General features: G+C 44.4%; 1 protein-coding gene across 6 annotated transcripts in view; it reads right to left on the reverse strand.

The window, feature by feature from the left end:
- Positions 1 to 20,765, reverse strand: part of FSIP1 (fibrous sheath interacting protein 1) — a 41,598-nt gene that overhangs the window by 7,200 nt on the left and 13,633 nt on the right. For all 6 annotated transcript variants that reach the window (XM_075584150.1, XM_075584149.1, XM_075584154.1 and 3 more), the window contains 5 exons: positions 19,573 to 19,742; positions 17,934 to 18,027; positions 5,057 to 5,155; positions 3,955 to 4,079; positions 793 to 900 (listed from right to left, as the gene is read on the reverse strand). In XM_075584150.1, coding sequence (XP_075440265.1) covers positions 793 to 900; positions 3,955 to 4,079; positions 5,057 to 5,155; positions 17,934 to 18,027; positions 19,573 to 19,742 — 596 coding nt within the window. The remainder of the gene's footprint in view (positions 1 to 792; positions 901 to 3,954; positions 4,080 to 5,056; positions 5,156 to 17,933; positions 18,028 to 19,572; positions 19,743 to 20,765) is intronic.

Genomic DNA, 20,765 nt, shown 5'->3' on the forward strand with positions numbered 1-20,765 from the left:
AAAACGGACTCATTTTACATGAAGCAACAAAGTGAAAATGTTGCTTCTGCAGGAACTGAATCTTTCTAAGGAAGCTGATGCATGGATCGGACACCTGGAAACATTGCTTTTTTTCCATTTGTTCATTTTGTGTATAATGGTTAGATCAGGGGTTCTCAACTCCAGTCCACAAGACCCCACCAACAGGTCAGGTTTTCAGGATATCCCTGCTTCAGCACAGCTGACTCAATCAGTGGCTCAGAAGTGGATTGAGCCACCTCAGCAGAAGCAGGGATATCCTGAAAACCTGACTTGTTGGGGGGGGGGAGGGGCGAGGGGGGGATCTTGTGGACTGGAGTAGAGAACCCCTGGGTTAGATGACTATAAATAAAAGGGTAAAGATGGCGGATTCCGGCGCAACTGCGGATGTCTGGGGCCTGCTCACCTCAGCTAACCAACAAACCCCCTGCACCGGTCAATCCGTGGCCCAGCGGAGCTCCCTCATGCGCTACCCCAGTGACTGACAGCCATACAGTTGCCACACTGCATACGGAAGCGCAGGACAGATCTCCACAGACTATAAATAAAACCCTGATTATTTATGGATTGCTTTTTATATCTACAATTATCATCTGCTATAGTTGGGAATGAGTCAAGAAATCTAAGTTCCTTACAATAGTACGTTGTATATAGTAATTTTCTTTACTTTTCAATATTTATACTCATCCTGTTTTAGATAAGCATCAAATGCCATAAAGTGTCTGCCTTTTTAGTTGAGCAATAAGTGCAGCACGTCCCCCCACTATTACTTACTGTCATGTCCTCATCACTGCTGCCATCTTGAATATCTCCCAGAAGCTGCTCCAATCTCACTTTCTCATCATCCATCAGAACAATATAGGAACCTGCGTCTTTTGCCAGCTGTAGAAGAAGCAAAGACTCTGAGAACAACCCATCAATCAGATCATGTCCGCTCCGAGCCGCATGTGAGTGATCAGCGGTTCTCCCCCTAATTCTCCTTTAACATTTAGTGTCAAACATGACAGCTTTTATGTCACTTTAAATACATTTGACAGAAGTGTATAAACCAGATTAGGTTTGTGCCAGTTCGGATCTGGAAGTCTGATGATATAGCCGTTCCAAAAACGTTCCCGACATGGATACTGGAAACCAAAGATTGTATTGATCTGTATGCTAGGAGATAATGGGGAAGGGCAGGGTTGCAGATCTGTCTGAGACATGTGAATGGCTCAAAAGTGATACAGGAGAGCCCCGGGCATGTGTCGGGTTCCGTTCTAAGGGCCCGTCGCAAAGCGAAAATCGCCGGAAAGCGGAACTGGCGATTTTCGGCATTTGCGCATGCGCAAACCTGCAACTCCCCCTTCTGCGCAACTTCTGTTCGGCGCGTGTGCAACCGTCGTTCTGCGCATGCGCGACCTCGGACTTCCCCGTTCTGCGCATGCGCAGACATGGCGGCCCCCTTCTCGGTACCGCCGTATTGGCGGATCGCCGAAAAGTGGGGCCTTGCTGTATTTTCATTTGCTGTATGCTATATGTTGGAGAGTTTTTGTCACTTTTTTAGCCACCATTTATATAATGTGTGGTTGAAACCTATCCCGCTTCAAATTGCACAGCCAGTATAACCAACCTCACACTGATGAGACCCAAAAGGTTGAAACAGCTTTGACAGATTTTATTTCTTTCACTTTTGTTGCTCCCTTGGTCTTTTGGCTAAGTGGGTTTAACGTTGCTGACTGCAAGACAGGATACGGACCCGCAGGGCAGAGGTAGGGAGTAGTACACTGACCATGGCCTGGGATCTGAAGCCTGGGATGCAGGGGTAGTCAAGTCCAATTCCGGGTTCGAGGCAGGTGGCAGGCAGGGGTATTCAAGTCCAATCAGAAGTAAAGCACAAGCAGGCAATCACTGAGGCAAAGACAGAGCTCAAGCAGAACCAGGTAAAACATACTTTGCATGAGAAAAGTCATGGAGCAACTGCCTGCTATTTAAAGGCTGGAAGCAGCTGCTGGCATTGAGGGCCAGACAGAGGCTGACTTCCTGTCAGGAACTGACGGCAGGAATGTGGCAGTAAATGACTTGGGTGCTTAGGCTTTGTATATAAACGAAGCCTAAGCACCCAAGTCATTTACTGCCACATTGATATATATATATATATCAAAACTGTGGTTTTGAAGCAAAAGGTGGCACTGTGTGCTCATTTGCATGTCATTTCCCAGAATCCTTTGCTGCAGTGGAAGAGCTGTGCGCTGGGTGATAATGGTGAAAGGCGGGGTTGCAGACCTGTCTAAGACATGCAAATGAGCATACAGTAATATTTCCATTTGCTAATATATATATATTTCCATCCAGGTACATAGCGCCTCACAGCAGTAATACACGTGACATAATAATATAACACATAATGGGAATAAGCGCTTCAAACGTGGCAGTAACAATAGGAAAAGGACTCTCTGCCCCGAAGAGCTTACAATCTAAGTGGAAAGTAGAGAGACAGTAGGAGGGTGTTCTGGTAAGAGGGCCTAGCATTATGTTTCCTTGTATCAATAGATAGCAAAACCATTACTCCCTGTAACAGAAAACAGCTGCAATTTTACATTCTGAGTTTTCGCAGCTATTAAATTCGTGGAACTTTTCAATAAACCTCTTACAGAAACAGTTCTGCAAGCGTCATAAATCCTGCCCGTTTCCAGCTGGCCTCAACCTCCTGGTATAGAAAACAGGAAGAATAAAGATGTGAGGACATTAAGATAATGATACATCCCATTACAATATTCAATTATTTTAATGCAAAAAGTAACTTTATTTGCTATCCGTCAAGACAGGAGCTTGATACAGTATACAAGCCTTAATGACTCCATTACCAGAAGAAAATGCCTGCTGGGTATAAGATAATCCATTCATTCTTGTTATCGTAAACTTGTGTTTTTGCCAATGTCTTTCTATCACATTTGCATAAATATGATTTTTACATGCATTCAATGTTTCACTAATTACTGCGTTTAGCACTTCAGTAAAAAAATGAACCATTTGTTTAACAGATGATTATGTGGAACAACTTATTTGATATAATATGTAAACCTATAACTTTTGCTTATACTGTAGGTTCAATAGCGCGTTTTTTTTGCCACCCTCATAAAGCAAAATTAGTTGGGAATTTAAAATGTAATACTTGTCTTGCAATCTTCAAATGTAGTTTAAAAAAAATGTCAAACCGGGTATATTGTTTTCACGTTAAAAAGTACATACAGCAGGGCCCCACTCATACAGCGGGTTCCGTTCCAGGCCGCCGCCATAAAGCGGAAATCGCTGTAAAGCGATGCCCTGCTGTACTGTATTGTAACTTTGAAAACAGAGATGCAGAGCTGTAAACCGACTGTTTCGCTGACAAATGGCACCTGACAAGGAGTTGCGCACAGACTAAAACTGTTGCTTAGTGACAGCCAGATACTCAGCTGCTGAGCGTGTCATGCTGAAAATCGCCAGAAAAACAGAATAAGCACCGAACCTAATGAATATGGGTATACTTTGGGAAGCGCTGTATGAGCGGAACGCTGTAAAGCGGGGCCCTACTGTACTTGCCTTATAATAAGGCCCGCCCACTTTGTGAGCCAATCAGCAGTCAGATGTATGAGGTAGGAGGGTAAAGCGGAGGAAGCTCCACCTTGGGAGCCTGAAGCAGCCATGTTGCTTGTGGCAGGAAGCTCAAACCGAGAGAGACAGACACAGAGAGAGAGACACAGGAAGAGACAGAGATAAAGAGAGAGATAGAGACAGAGAGACACAGAGTGTGTGCGTCTGTGTATATTTAGGTGTGTAAACTTTTTTCTTTCCAGCTACTACTGAAATTAAGGGGCCACCTTATATTCAGGGTTGCCATATAAATCGGGCAAATATGGTATATTTTGTTATCCACCTTGCTCTGATCTGCAGGACATAGCTCTTGTTTTTACATACCTCAATGTTCCTTTGAATAAAATCCACTTCTTTCCTCTGGCTCCTGCTTTTCCTTTGCGTTGTTCTGACATTTGACCTCTCCGTTTGGTTTAATAATTCCCTTGTTTCAGTTCCGGAAATGTTACCTATAAAAAGTCATGTCAAGTTTACTGTGTAAATAATGGTACTAAATTGTTAACTAGACTTCAGTAAAAACAATAGTGCAAATTAAAGGACATTACATTTGAAGTCTCGTCTGAAAGCTGATACACTTTCTTCTAAGGGGGAGAACTGTCCGCAAGATGAATCCAAATCCTTAGATGTCTTTAAATCTATTATGTGGTTTCATCATAATGTACATCAATTCCTAGACTGATTTTGTTCTGTAATAATGTGACAAGACATCCACTGTACCGATCTCCAAAACTCAACCAAACACCCACTGCCTAGAGACAGCCAGTCTTGGGCCATCTTTTCCCAAACATTGTACTTCATATGTTGCCCTTTGTTAAATGGTGTTTGGGGAAGCTGCTATCTCCCACATGCGACTCTTTTCAGTATACCTGTAGATGTCTTCTCTGCTAGTGAGGCTTGCAGCACTATTCAAATGAATGGGATTAAAGCAGCAATACAGGTTTCATGTATTGTGTTTTTTTTTATTACAAGATTGAAGCAGGGGGTCTCCGGAGCTGTACTGTGTTAATTTCAGCTCTGGGGACCCCCTGCTTCCAGAGATACTTCCATAGAGGGTGGCCGAGCAGTGACTGGTGCTGAAGGTCATGTGACCCTTCAGTGCGCCTGAAAATCAATTTCATCTGTCTCGCCAAGGGCACGAGAGCGTGCATGCACCGCGTGAGCATGGCCGGGCACATTGACATTCATTGAACTCAACGCGCTAAGCACCAAGCGCACTCAGCAGCAGCGTGGACGCAGCCTTAGAAGTCTTCGTCTGACTGCCATCAAAGCCAGATTTCTAAAAGTTCCAGTAGTAAAGCATACAACCTCAATTTTTCTTGGGAACTACACTTGCAGTACCAAATATAGGCACTTACAATATTGTACATCCCCTTTATGAAACATGTATTGTTGTAACCACTGTCCTGACACCTGTATGAAGATCTACCTTGCATGGCCTCTTGGACATCATGTTCCTCGTCTTCAGTGGGAAGCTGAGTAGGAAACACTGGGAAAAATATTTGACCCATCTCGAAGCTGGTTGCATCTGTTGACCAAAAAGAACTGGACTGTAGTTATCAACATTTGAGTCTTGTTACCCTGTTTCCCCTGGGTAATAGGAAACCAAATCATTTCGCTTACCTTGATTCATACGGGTAATTCCCAAATAACTGAATAATCACAGAGCGAGAGGTTTTGCAAAGATAGATCCACAGATTATCTGCAAAGATTATCTCCCCAAAAATTAATAATTTATTACACCTTCAAGTTATATTTCTTCAAAGTAATTCTTTTTAGGGCTCTTGGAAAACTAATTCTTTAAAGAACTCATGTGTCTCATGTGGATCCACTTACAGGTAATAAAACATGCAACTTCTGTAAATTACACGTCTGCAGAATCTCTGCAGCTACTAGAATTCTGCAGTTGAACTCCTGGGAATGATTTCCTGCTGTATCTTATCAGGGCTCAATTACTTATTATTATCTTATTTCTAGAATCTTATCCCTTTCTTCCAGGAATACTGAGGCCCTTTAGTAGTTTAGAATCAGCTGGTTGATGCAAACTTTGCACGGTATTGCTTACTTTCGTTAGGACATGAAAAACTGTATGATATCCAACTCTAATACCGTCCTAGCCCCTGCCACTAGTTTTAAATATTTGGGCATATGGTTTGATTCCCATCTAACATTTGGGTTGCAAATTGATACCCTGACATCCAAAACCTATGCCAAACTACTGTAGGTGTACTTTATAGGAGCAAATCCTCCCTCAGCCCGCTGGTCAGAAAGCGCATTGCACAGCAGATGCTAATGCCAATTATAGACTTTGGAGAAATAGTATATGGTACAGTACCCCAAACCTTGGCAAACTATACACCCTCTATAACCCAATATGAAACTTTGTCATCAAATGTAACTACAACACACATCACTGCAAAATGCTCAAATAACTAGATTGCGCCTAGACTCAAGTGATGACCAAAGTACGGGAAGGAAAAGGAAATGACGCGGCGGTCACAGCTCCTCCAATCAGCCTCACGCAAGGTAGAAAAAATAAAAAACTTTATTTGTTATGCAACATGAACAACAGCGTGTGAACACTCTGACGCGTTTCGTCTGGGATCAGACTTTTTCAAAGAGTGAGTTCCTTTCACATGCGGCGTCTACTATATACACCATGACAGCTTCTAATTGGCTACAGGAGTATAATACTCCCCTTCTCAGCTGGAAGTGAGGTAGCCCGTAATGAGCATAAAGTCGTGATCTGTCATAGATACCTATATAATAGACGCCCCATATGAGATACAAAATACATACTATGATTACAAAACATGTTAAAACAGAATAAAAACATGGGTTTAAAAACAAAAGGCTGATAGAACATATGTTGAAAGATTAGACTAGCAACTTTAGAAAAAATGGAGGACGGATTTAAAGGTATACACTCTAATTCAATATACTATGTATTATTAGCTATACAAATTCATTCCTAGGTATATAATCCATAAGGAATGATTATGTGGACTATAGGGGACAAATGTACCAATTATAGACAAAAAAATGTACCAATTGTATAGAAAAAAATAAATAAATGTTTTCAAACAATATATATCACACATAGTTTGAAACTTAATATCTTATTCATTCCTGAACTGTACTAATTCATAAGGTGATATAGTAGAATAACACCTGGACACCCCTCTGAGTCTGATTTAATCCACCAGGAAATGTTTCAACTCCCAGTCCTGGTTGATACCCAATGGGTGAAGGGTGCCCAAGGTGTAAATCCAGTACATTTCTCGCCTATTAAGTACATTTTCTCTGTCCCCACCTCGAATATGACAAGGGATATGTTCTATGACAGAAAATTTGAAGTTATCAATACCCCCCATATGGCACGTAGAAAAATGGCGGGATACCGGATGTGTTTGATCCCTTTTCTTAATCAAGCGAACATGTTCTGCAATTCTTGACTTTACAGGTCTTATAGTTCGCCCGACATATTTTTTGTCACACCCACATGACAAGAGGTAAACTACATAACTGGAGTTACAATTCAAAAAGCTAGTCATATAGTATTTATTCTTATTCTTAGGCGCAAAGTACATTTTTCCTTTCTTGACTTCAAATACTTTCTGGGCAAGCTACCCGTCTATCTTAACAAGCTCCTCACCCCTACCACATGCAGCACTTATCATCTGAGATCTGACTCCAAAAGACCGTTCACTGGCCCAAGGTTCAACAAAGTATCCGGCTGCTGCTCTTTCTCTTACCGGCTTCGTGCACCTCACAACTGGAACAATCTACCTGAGACTCTCAAAACCACTAGAAGTTTAAGTTCTTTCAAAACTAAAGCTCTCACACATTTTAATCTGGTATGTAACTGTTACATACGCCTATAATATATATTATCTTTAACTGTTCACGCAATGTCTTATATATAATGTAGAAGGCCTGGGTCCCGCTGCTTCCGACGGCCCGTGCGGCCGCGGACCTCCAGCCCCTTTCCTCCAGCGTGGAGGTCCCTGCAGCCTCCTTACTACTTGGCTGACTGCGTGCTGTGACGTGACAGCCGGCCGATGCTGCAAGCTCCTAGTGATTTGCAGCTCTGACGCGTCACGTGGTGCGGCAGCTAGCCAATGAGGGAAGGAGGGGAGGGAAGGAGCTACGGATGGGAGGCGGCTTGGGAGGGGAGCTGGGAAGGAGCTGCAGGGGAAAAGTGTGTGAGTGTATATGTATGTGTGTATGTGTTGTGTGTGGGGGTGGGGGGGGTGGACGGCACCACGATCTTCACAAAGTTTTACCACGCCCCCCCCCTCCCGCCCTCCCCCCCCCTCCCACTCTGGCTCACGGCTCCATACAGACCGAACATCGCAGTCAATTGCCTGTCAGCGCGCCGCCTGTCTGCAGTGTGGGCGTGCTGACTCAGGGAGCGGGGCCTTAGCCTAACCCTGCTCAATTAATGCAACTATGTATTTGTAACCATGTATTTGTCATCATAACTAGAGGTAACTCTTAATGTATTATTACTTCCTGGTAAAACATTTGATAAATAAATACAGTACATTAACAATGGACAAATGATCTGGCCAATGTCTTACCAATGATCTGTAAAGTGTTACCACAATCTCCTTGCTTTAATGGAAATATCTCCACCTATACAAACAACCTACTCGGTCTCCACACTGAGCCCGTTATTAGGTGATTAGTCAGCTGCTTTCCCCTTGATTTACATCTTCTGCTGGATCAGGTGAGGTGGCTACCCCAATATTCCACACAAACTAGGTTTATTGGACGGACTTTTATTGCCGATGATTTACGATTCATGGTTCCAGTTTAAACCTTTAAGCTACATATTGGCGTCTTCATCAGCACTCATTGCCTAATTGGACTTTCGTATACATCTAGTGTTTGTAGCATCGAATCAGGAATTTGTTTCTGTCACTCTCCCCACCAGTTTGGCTACATTTTGGTCATTTAGGGACAAGGACAAAGTCATTGTTCTCTTTCATGAATTCAATCTCCTATTCTACCCCTGGGTTTCCATTGCCCAGACACACTACTTTGTAAGTCTTTGTAAAACTGTTGGCCATGAATGTTACACATATAACCCTCTTTGTAAGCTGTAATACCTGCTGGAGAATAAACAGGGAAATGATACATTGTTGGTGTTGTACATGAGCCTCACGATGCCTTTTAGTGGCAATACAGGTTGCATTTATTTATTTTTGTTTTATTTGTTTAATAAAGCAGCATTCCTGGGGACACGTCCTTTTTGTTGTTTTTTTATTTAATACAGAGATAGATGGATCGTGTCAAAGGGGCACGGTCAAGAAATGGTCTTCACCAAATTGCAAAAGAATAGTTAAAAAATCTTTATTAATAAAGACCATTTCTAGAATAATTATACCATAATATTCTGGTCTGTTGATCGCCTTTTCAAGAGGATTCTCTGTGTGGACCGTGCCCCTTTGACACGATCCATCTATCTCTGTATCAATTCTGTGTACTTCCCCGGCAGCATACAGTACCTTCATCTGGAGTTTGAGCGAGGTCTTATACTCAGTTTGCCTGTTTTTTATTTAAAATAGTTTTCAAGCAGGGGGTCTTTCGAGCTGAACCGCATTGATTTCAGCTCTGGGGACCCCCCGCTTCCCGAGACACTTACCTCGGAAGGAGGTGCTGGTAGCAGCTCCGGATGAGCAAGTTTGGGCTAACATAATGGCGGCTTAAATGTCCCACAGGCCACTAGGAAGCCGTGACATCATACCTTGCGGCTTCCTATTGGCCCACATAGGACATTTACACAGTAGAAAAATACCAGCGCCCCCTACAGAGCTAAGTATCTCGGGGTGCAGGGGATCCCAGGAGCTGTAATCAACACAGTTCAGCTCCAGAGACCCCCTGCTTCAAACCTATTTATATTTTATTTTTTTAAATCACATAAAGGGTCCCCAGGAGTGCTGCTTTAAGGAAATCTAATTACCTAAGCTGATCGATCCACTCTCCCGTGATCGATTGGCAGAGATCCCGCTTCCCTAGGTTCACAATATGGCCATCCTATTTTAGAAGAGGAAGTGCTGTGCTTTTCTAAATGGTTGCTTTAGCAACCCGATAAAGCTTTATACATACAAACGCATTAAAAAGGGCGTAAAGAGTGGGTAAATCATATATATATTTAATGTAGTAAGTACCGTATTGGCCCGATTATAAGGAGATTTTTTCATTAATAAAGTCAAGTTGAGCGATCCATACTTGCCTTATAATCGGGCCACACCCACTTTACGAGTCAATCAGCAGTCGGATGTAGGAGGGTAAAATGGAGGAAGCTCCACCTTGGGAGCCTAAAGCAGCCATGTTGCTTGTTGCGAGAAAGAGAGACACACACACAGAGACACAAACAGAGAGAGACACACACATGGAGAGAGACACACACGGAGAGACACACACACAGAGTGTGTGTGAGTGTGTGAGTAAACCGTTTTCTTTCCAGCTGCTTCTAAAAGTAGAGGGTCACCTTATTTTCGGGGTTGCCCTATAATCGGCCAAATACAGATTTATCTAATACTACACAATGGATTTATTTTAAAAAACACACATAGGATTTAGAATGTATTGCTGGTCGTGTACAAGAATATGTATGCACAAGTAAGTGAGACAATTACATCTTACAAGGAATGCCATTTTCTTCAGGACCAATACATCATAAAACTGAACACCACACAACTTTCCCACTGATGGTGAAAATCAAGTGAGAAAATACAGTTCTTTAACACACGTTGCACTCCGCTGAGAAAGGATTTTCATTCCTGTCCTGCAGCAAACCTTTGCACGCAGAAGGACTGAATACCTTTGCAAATATTTGCAGCATCGTGAAACTGCCTCAGATTTTTTGCATGTTTTACTGTTCATTTAAATGATCCAAAGACGGCGGCTGCAGAAATCTTGCCATAGACTTCAGTAGAGAACAGTATCCTGGGGCACTCAAAAACTCTGTGACAAAAGTCCCACAGACATTGAAAACTGCAGACCCGGCAATATCCAAATGTTTTTTTTGTTTTGTTTTTTTAAATAAATCAGTTTAGTACTATGAGAAAATACTTGTAGTATTAAAAAAACAAAAAAAAACAAACTGATGACATTTTTATGTATTATAATGTAACAAGCATTTTTTGTTTCTATAGCAGCCATTTACGAAGTCACATCCCCTTCAACAGGCTCTGGCACACACCTTTTTGAGCCTTTCCCTCTCTCTAGCAGTGCACCAATTGTATCTAGTGACTGACTGGTCACATGATCTTCCCCACAGAGCATCAAAGTGTAACATTTAAGTATGTGTGAGCTGGATTCTATCAATTGCTACAGATTTTAAAATGTATTAAGATTGGTATGTGTGAGCTGGATTCTACTATCAATTTGCAAGATCCTAAAATGTAATTAACAATTTGGTGTGTCTGAGTTGATTAGGCAGACCCCTCCCTTAATTAGTAGTCAATGTGGCTTTGTTTTAGAATACTTAAGGCAGGATACCTTGGCTGTGAGCCATATGGCTGTGTAACATCAAAGTGTGTGGCAGAGTTAATCTTGGAGTTGAAATTGGAGGTGAAGATTGGAGGAAGATCTGGACTCTGAACAACAACTTTACAACTGTGAGAACTTTACTTTCTAAAAGCTGTGATTATTTGTACTCTTTCTATCCTCCAATAACTGGGAAGTCTCTCATCCTGTATCCCACTATGCCCTCCTTATTGCAATTTCTGTTTACTGTTTCCTTACTCCTTGGTGAATGTCCCTGTTCTCTCCAACTTCCCCACTCCACACTGCACCATTATTTATACAAATCTCTCTCAACAACCCTCAATAAAAAGCACCAACACAAATCCTCTATTCACACCCTCTATCAACTACTCCTTCCTGCTGCTGGGGATCTCCCCTAAGCCTGAATCCAGACATACACACCTGATCTCACCCACGGCTCCCTGCCACCTCTTCCCCTGTAAATGGTGTTAACCTTTTCATTTAACACTGACTAACCTTAAAACTTCACCCACAAATCAAACATCCCAACAGCCTGAATTCATGTCTACTGTCCCACAGTCACTTATACCACCCATTGTTGCCAAGCACATCCATCTACAGCACTTATTCCCTCACCTGCTGTCTCTGTAAGTTTCCCATCAAACCTCTTAGATTGTAAGCTCTTCGGGCAGGGATTTCCTTTCCCATTGTCTGATTTTTGCTGCACTTATTGTATTTTTTTTTGTTTCACGTTTTTTTATTGGTTTTATACAGAGGAAAGGGTACAGATCATCACTTTATACAATGCCTTCGACTTGCACTTAAGGAGGAGCCCCTCCTATATCTTCGTTAGTCTTTTACACCCTCTTACTCCTCCAGCCGGAGGGGAGCACTTATTGTATTTTTAAAATTCCCCGTACTGTATTCTTTGTGAAGCGCTGAGTACACTTTTGGCACGATATAAATAAAGACATACAATACAACTTTGTCATATTAATATGCATATGCGTTCCACTAGCTGCAGAATACTTCTGTGCAGCCATTTAGAGAACCCCCGAGCCAAATCTTCGCTGATCGATCACAGGAGAACAGATCGATCGGCAACTTAGCTAATTACTTATCACTGTGTGGATTGTGTTGATGTTCATATTAAAGGGAGGGGGGCGGGGGGAAACGCAGCATGGACTGCAGACATAATGCACAATGTTTCGGGGAATACCTTCTTCAGATAAACACATGTAACAAACCTATCAGCACTAAAAGCAAAGGAATGTCACCGTGTCAGCTGAGATCTGGTATATTAGAATACTTTACATTCCCTGACAATCCTCACATTTAATATGAATCTGTTGTTCTAGGTTTGTGTTTACATGAAGGGCAAGAGAGTCACCTAGTGGTAACCACACTGACTTTGAAGTGGGAGAGGCTACTTCAAATCCCAGTGTCGCTTCTTGTGACCTAGCTTTGGGCCATATTTGACTAAATAGTGCTACCTGATTTTGCCAAACCTCATAGTACTCCATAGGTACTACCCATGGGACACTCTCCGTGCTGAAAGACACATTAAAGCCAATTTAGTTGAATTAGTCATAAAGAGACACATTTACAGTACTAAGCAGTGTTACTCCATAAGACACCTTCCACGCTGGAAGTCACCTTACAGACCATTCTCTGGAATGGGCCTTCAAGGACTATCGTATGGATTAAATAAAACCCTTTATTCCCATGTATTTTGGCATCACAAGGCTGTAAAATGGTATGTAATATATTGTTATGTCTCCTGAAATCCTTGTTTCTACACAATGTACTTCTTGTAGATCATAGCAACCTCGCTAGTACATGATAATAGCTGCGCTGCCTTTGTGATGCTTCCCAAGGTTAAAGCTGCAGTTCAGTCAATATCCTGCATGTGTGTTTTTTTAATAAATCAGTTCTGTAGTAAGAAAAAATACTTTTAGCATTTTCTGTTTTTAAAAAAACAACTTTGAAAGACCAATTTTCTTGTATTCTATTGTAACCGCCATTTGCTAAGGCACTGCCCCTTAATGTCCTGTCACAAGCCCTGGCACACCCCTTTGTCAGCCCTGCCCTCCCTCTAGCACAGCGGTGCGCAATCTATGGGGCGCGACCCCCAGGGGGGGCGCGAGACTGCCGACGGGGGGCGCGGGGTTTACAGAGGCCCCGCGCGCTTCCCGAAGGCACTTAAATTAAGTGCCGGGGGAGCTGCAGGGCCTCTGTAAACCATACTTACCCGTGGCTCCGGCGGCTTCCTCCCGGCGTCGCCATGGCAACGCGGCGTCAAAATGACGCTGCGAGGTCATGTGACGTCACGTTGCTATGGCAACGTGACGTCATTACGCCGGTGCGAGGGTAAGTTGGGGTTGGGGGGGGCGCGGGAGTGAGGGGACAGCCGGCAGGGGGGCGCAGGGAAAAAAGTTTGCGCCCCCCTGCTCTAGCACATGTCAGTGCAGGAGAGCTCATGAATATTCATGAGCTTCCACTGAGTGATAGAGGCAGAATATAAACATATGCCAGCTCTAATTATGTCTCCAAATTTCGCCTATCAATACACGGAGAACGAATTGACCTGCAGCTATACAGTTCTTTAGGTAATTAGAGATTGCACACATGAAACTATTGAAGTAAAAAAATAAATAAAAAAAAAAAAAAAGACTGAACTGCAGCTTTAAAGCAGAAATCCTGGCTGCATGTCCTGTATAGGACCTGGGCGACCTCCTGAGCTCATCCGCATTAGGCCTCGGCCAAGCTTCCCGCTGGCGTGCTGAGGCCCAGGGAAAGCGGGTGCTTTCCCTGCGCACCGTCAGGGGGCGGGCCGGGGGCGGGCCAGTGACGTCACGAAGCTGGTTCGCCCTAATTGGGCGAACCGCTCACGTGACTGGCCCTGAGCGCCAGCAAGCGGGGGAATGTTAAATTCTGATAAGACCTACGCTTCCGCGCGCTTGCGGAAGCGTAGGCAAGCCCCTACTAAAGCTGCTCTAATTGCGGCTGTAGGGGCTCAGTGCTGAGCGGGAGCGCGCCTCAGCGCGCCTCCACCAGCAAGCAGGTAACATGGCCGAGGCCTTAGGCTGAGTCCCCGCTAGCGCTGAGCGGGCGGCGCTTGCGGCGGTTACTTACATATATAGATATAAGTACGTCCTCGCTCACGCTGTGCGCACGATCGTGCACACATCCTTACCCGCGCTCGGTGTTTAGATAAACAAAAAAAATTATACTTTCCCCACGCTCAACTACTCAACTACCCCCCCCCCCCCCCCCCCGTAAATGCAGGACATCCGGCGCTCAGCGCCAGCGGGGACTCAGCCTTATGCTTAGCTCTCGGGAAGTCCACTTTCCCAGATAATTACCGGTGGTCTCCTCCCCATTTGGGGGTTCAATATGGCTGGCAAATGCCACTGTCCAATAAGAATGTGCAACGTCATCCATCGCGGCTTCCTATTGGATGGCTGTATCTATACTCAGGAAGTAACACTGGTAACTGCACCAGGAAGTATCTCAAAAACTCTAGGCTCCCTGCAGCTCAAAGTGATGCTGTTCAGATCCAAAGATATCCTTAAAACCTGACCTTTCGTGGGGGGGGGGGGGGGAGTCTTGAGGACTGGAGTTGAGCACCCCTGGTCTATGACACCATTCTAGAAAACATTCTGCTGTGCTCCGTAATAGGTTCACGAGACCCTCCACGATGCCGCGGCATATTAATAGGACACAGAGTAGTCATGACTCGCAGAGACAGTGCTTTGATTAATATCTCTGATGCAGCCTGTGTGGAGCCCAGTGGATACCCAGTGAAGAATTGGTCTTGGCTTGAGGAGCACGATGGGAGAATAATGTTGTGTGCCCGGGCTTGTGTGTGTATACGGAGACTTCGGCATGATGTACGAGCTGATATGTGCATTGTCTTTATCCATGTGCCTTTTTTTCTGCACTGAAACTAATAAAAAGAAAGTTTAAAAAAAAAAACCAAGAAGAGAACTAAAAATGTACACCTGGTTCTGGGGTGGCCTACCAGTCCACAAGGGCCACCAACTGGTCACGTTTTCAGGATATCCCTGCTTCAGCACGGGTGGTGCAGTGTTCGACCATATAGTCTATGACAGGGGTGCTCAACTCCAGTCCTCAAAAGCACCCCCCTCCCCCCAACAGGTCAGGTACTAAGGATATCCCAGCTTCAGCACAGGTGGGTCAATCAGTGGCTCAGTCTTTGACTGAGTGGTAACGGTATCTCTCAGTCAAAGACTGAGCCACTGATTGACCCACCTGTGCTGAAACTGGGATATCCTGAAAACCTGACCTGTTAGTGGCCCTTGTGGACTGGTAGGCCACCCTTGAACTAGATTCTACGGCCGCGTACATAGTACTGGCACGCAATCGCGCGTGTGGCTTCGCGCACGCCTGTACTTGCCGCAATCTGTGCCCTGCAGGGTGGAGCGATGGGTGGCATGGCGAGGGGCGTGCCCGTTACGTCACGTAGGCGGTATGCCCTCATTGGCTGAACTGCAGACGGGACCGGGCCGTCACGCGGCAAATTCAAATGAGTTTGTCGCACGAAGTACCGGTCGCCCTGTCGCGCTTGTGCGATCTATGCCCAAGCGCATTGGCATCCACGTGTTTGTATTCGGCGCGAGCGACACTGCTCGCGCCGTCGGAGCTACTATGGATGCAGCCTTAGGCTCAACAATCATATCTTATTGCAAAAGAGACAAGGCTAAAGGTCGTCAAATCCCCCGAAGCATTTGGTTATCAAAAATTAGTTGCAAAATACTAATAATTATCTGATTATTGTTTTTTGAAGGCATTAATCACTTACATTTAACACATGAAACACGCCACTGCTATTGGTTCACTTCTGGTTCAAAGTGGGACTGCCTGTTTAAGCACGAATTCTTAATTTAATAGGAGCACTTTTACGTCTAGCTGCAAAAATGTAATCTAATAGCTGTGGAGTGTACAATATATTCGGTCTGAAGTATAAAGCAGTTAGGGGCGTGCACATGAGGAAATACTAAGATATAAACCTTTTTTGTTAGAAGATCGCAAGTTACGGGGACCTTCAAAAAAAATATTTCTCAGAAGTAAAAAAAAGTACAGGAGGACGTCGCACTGATCTGGGTAGTTAGGATACAGGAAATCCGTACAAAACAAACGGTAGTGTCCAAAATAAGTGTGGGGTTTAAAAATGCAGAATCGGGTAGTAAGACTGCAGCAACGGGAAACATTCTGTAATGCACAAATACATTTTGTTTTCTACTAACTGCTGCCATCTGCTGGACACATTTTGAAGGTACAGAGGACTATATATAAAGCAGCAATATGGGTTTAACTTCTTTTTTTTTATTACAGGATTGATGCAGTAGGTCTCCGAAACTGAACTGGGTTCATTTCAGCTCCAGGGACACCCTGCTTCCAGAGATACTTACCTCTGTAGCGGTACCGGTATCGCTGCAGTCAGAGAAACTGTGTGCCTAACGAAATGGCGGCATTTAAATGTCCAATAGGCAGCTGTGACGTCATCCGTTGCGGCTTCCTATTGGCCAGCGTGACCGGGACACATATATAAACTTCAGCGAGATACTGGCACCGCTACAGAGGTAAGTATCTCCTGATGCAGGGGGTCCCCGGAGCTGAAATGAACGGATTTCTGCTCCGGAGACCCCCTGCTTCAAACCTGTAATTTAAAAAAAAAACATATATTTTTTTAACGCACTCAGTGGCGAATTTCCCATTGGGCTCGGGCGGCAAAATTTGGGGGCGGTATAGATCGGCGCATGCGTGGCCGGCAAGCACCGATGGCGTATGCGTGGCCGGCAATGTGACGTCACACAGCGTCGGGTTGCCATAGAAACGGGACGGCACAGCGTCAAATGGCGCTGAAGGAGGAGGGCAGCACAGCACCAGGTAAGTGCCTAAGGGCGCCACATTTTTCAGTTCACAGCTGAACACAACACAGCCTGTTTAAGGAACCGATCCCCCAAGGAGCAGGTACGAGTTTAACTCATATACGGCTAAATCCACAAACTGTGCTAAATCAGGGCTCAGAACGTGATGTTCCCTCAAAGCTAATTATACGCAAAAAAAAATGTCTGAACTACATCTCATTAGCATATGCTTAATGTCCCGTTATTGTAGCGTAAAGTTGCGTTAGCTAACAATAACTTGATATTGGTACATCTCATCGTTACTTCCATCCAGACCCTAAAATGGGTCTTTAGCCCGAGTTGAGGGTAAGAAGAGGTTGAAATAACGCTATATTAGTTCAATCAAAGCTGTATTTCAGGGTCTGCATGGGAGACACGCAAAGTTTATCTGTGACTTACCTCAGTGGTGCTCAACTCCAGTCCTCAAGCTCCGCCCAACAGGTAAGGCTTTCGGGATACCCCAGCTTCAGCACAGGTGGCTCAATCAGTCCCTGCTTCAGCACAGGTGGCTCAATCAGAGGCTCAGTCTTTGACTGAGCTGCTGATTGAGCCACCTGTGCTGAAGCTTGGATATACTGAAAACCAGACCTGTTGGGGGCTTGAGGACTGAAGTAGGGCCACCGTGATCTAACTAACACTAAGTCCCCGTGCTAACCGTAACGGACACTAGTTACAATAACACTTTGTTTGCATGTCACCAACATCCGTTATAGATAACGCTATGCTCTTAACAGGAGAAAATATGGCTTAACATCCCTAGGACCAACGTTTACTAATGGCAGTGACATGTTTAATGTTATATCGCAGCAAATCTGTTCAATTTACAAATATTACTATATGAGAACACAGTATTGTGATTTTTCCCACGCTTACCTTCTGTTTCATCCAACTGTGGAGTCAAGGCCAGGAATTTGTTTGTATTTAAGCTCTCCTCGTGGCTTCGTGCAGATATGTGCAATGTTACACACTAAACAAAAAGCAAAAGCACAAAGATAGGGTGAAAACCAGATTATACAACACACACACACACACACACACAAATATTTTACCAGGAAGTAATACATTGAGAGTTACCTCTCGTTTTCGAATATGTCTTGGGCACAGTGTTATGATGTTAATACATGGGTGCGTTAAATGAACAGAGGTTATACATTCAATTTACAGACATTTCAGGACACTTAGAGATAACCTGTGATTATGGGCGTATGTAACATAACAGTTAGAGACAAGATGAAAATGTGAGACAGCTAAATATATAGGTGATCTAAATCAGAGTTTTTCAAACTTTGTTTTCTCGTGACCCAGTATAAGAAACACATTTTTGACTGTGACCTAAAGAAAAAATGATGACCTGAGTTTTTATAAAAACAAGATAAAAAAAAGACAACAGATATACTAGCTTGCATCTATATAACTTGAAAAAAAGCTATACATCTCCGCTAACACTCAATCCCCCCTCCCATTACTCAATTTCTCCCCCCCCCTCCACCCCCTGAAAAAACACACACATTTCATAATAGGGTTGCCAGGTGTTCAGTATTGAACCGGACTGTCCTGTATTTGGACACTCTGTACAGTAAAAAAAAATGAGAGGTAATAATTGAAATGTATGTGTATACCGGTATTACCTCTCTGGACATGTATGTGTATACCGGTATTACCTCTCTGGGTGTGTATGTGTATACCGGTATTACCGCTCTGGGCGTGTGTGTATGTGTATACCGGTATTACCTCTCAGGACATAGTGACCTGTCCGGCTTCGGGGGGCACGGAATTTCCCTGAGCAGGGAGAGCAGGGCTGTTGCTAGGGGGCTCGGCAGCCTCCTCCATCCTGATTGGCTGCTGCTGGGTAATGCAGCCAATCAGGAGGTGTCAGGAGCCTGGGGGTGAGGTCAAGGAGAGGAAGAAACAGCATGGAGTGGAGAGAGGTGAGAGATGAGTCTCAAGCACCTTTCACCATTGTGTTCAGTATTTTTGGAGAAGCGACCTGACAACCCTAATTTCATCGTGTGGGGGAGACCTCTAGTCCTGCGTTGGTGGATGCAGAAGTTGGGACCGACTTCTGGGCGGGCGGAGATATTGGGAGTGAAGGCCTCGCCGCAGCAGTAGGGGAGAGCTGGGTCCCAGAAGACGGACGCAGAAGTTGGGCCTGGGACAATTGTCCCATCTCTGTCCCCCTCCTGTCGGGGCCCTGCTTCTGGCGACCCAGTGGTCGCGACCCTGAGTTTGTGAAACACTGATGTAAATCAGGGGCGCTCAACTCCAGTTCTCAAGACCCCCCACCAGGTCAGGTTTGAAGGATATCCCAGCTTAAGCACAGATGGCTTAATCAGTCCCAGCTTCAGCACAGGTGGCTCAATCAGTGGCTCAGTCAAAGACTGAGCCACTGATTGAGCCACCTGTGCTGAAGCTGGGATATCACGAAAACCTGACCTCTTGGGAGGGCTTGAAGACTGGCATTGAGAAGACCTGCGATAAGTGTCTCATTAGTCCATAAAAAGCATTAGACGACCTGTAGCTCTTCCCACAGCTGCCTTCGGATTTGCAGGCCCTGTATTTTGACTTCCTTCTCCTTGGCCAACTTCTTTAGCAGAATCTCATCCAGAGCATTCATCTTCTTTATGGCTTTTTCCAGCTTGGGGTCTTTATATTCTTCACCGGATTCTTGCAGCTCCATACAATCTGTTTTTATTAGAAGTAGGGAAGCCAATTACACTGTGAAATTCCTTACAAATGTTCTTTGTTGTTGTCTCGCTACTTGGAATTGCATCTTTAAATTCAAGTGTTGCAGAGACATTTCCATTATGCTGTAGACTAGAGCATTCTTTTTACAACACGTAACTCCTGTTAGTCCCTGTTAAGTACTCTGGAAATACATTTCTAGATTAACCAGCCACCAGGAATGCGTGATTGAAATGTTACCCTCCCCACAGTGTCACTGCTGCATTGTATGTTAGGTATTGCATGTTGCCTGAGACATAGACATGTTTGTTCTATGTGCTGCAAACAGGGAGAGTGATAGAGAGCAGGGAAAGTGAGTGAGAGAGAGAATGGGAAGAGAGAGAATGGGAAGAGAGAGAATGGGAAGAGAGAGAGGGGGAAGAGAGAGAGAAGATTCCATACGGCTGTTGCTAGGGGGGTGGGCAGCTTCCTCCATCCTGATTGCTGCTTGGTAATGCAGCCAATCAGGAGGAGATGTCAGGAGCCCAGGGGAGTGGCCAAGAAGAGGAGGAAACAGCATGGAGTGGTGAGAGGTGTGTGCATGAGTCTTGACCGCGTTCCACCGTTCACCATTGTGTCCAGTATTTTTGGAGAAGCCACCTGGCAACCCTAGGTGTCACTATAGGGCCACAACAGACAGGTTATAAAAGGGAATGCACTTATGCTTAGATACTGTACACAGGGTCATACTTTATTCAGTGGTACATACATTTATACGTGCATACCTACATAGACTGATACACACACAGAGAACACTGACGCAGACTCAGACAGACACACACATACACCGATACACACAGAGCAGACTGACTCAGATACACACACTTACACACACAGAGCAGACTGACTCAGATACACACAAATACTGATACACAGAGCAGACTGACTCAGATACAGACAGAGAATACTGACTCAGATACTCACACACACACACACACACACACACACACACACACTGATACACACAAAGCAGACTGAGTATAA

This window comes from Ascaphus truei, unplaced genomic scaffold (assembly GCF_040206685.1).
Source record: "Ascaphus truei isolate aAscTru1 unplaced genomic scaffold, aAscTru1.hap1 HAP1_SCAFFOLD_460, whole genome shotgun sequence".
Classification (NCBI taxonomy): Eukaryota; Metazoa; Chordata; class Amphibia; order Anura; family Ascaphidae; genus Ascaphus; species Ascaphus truei.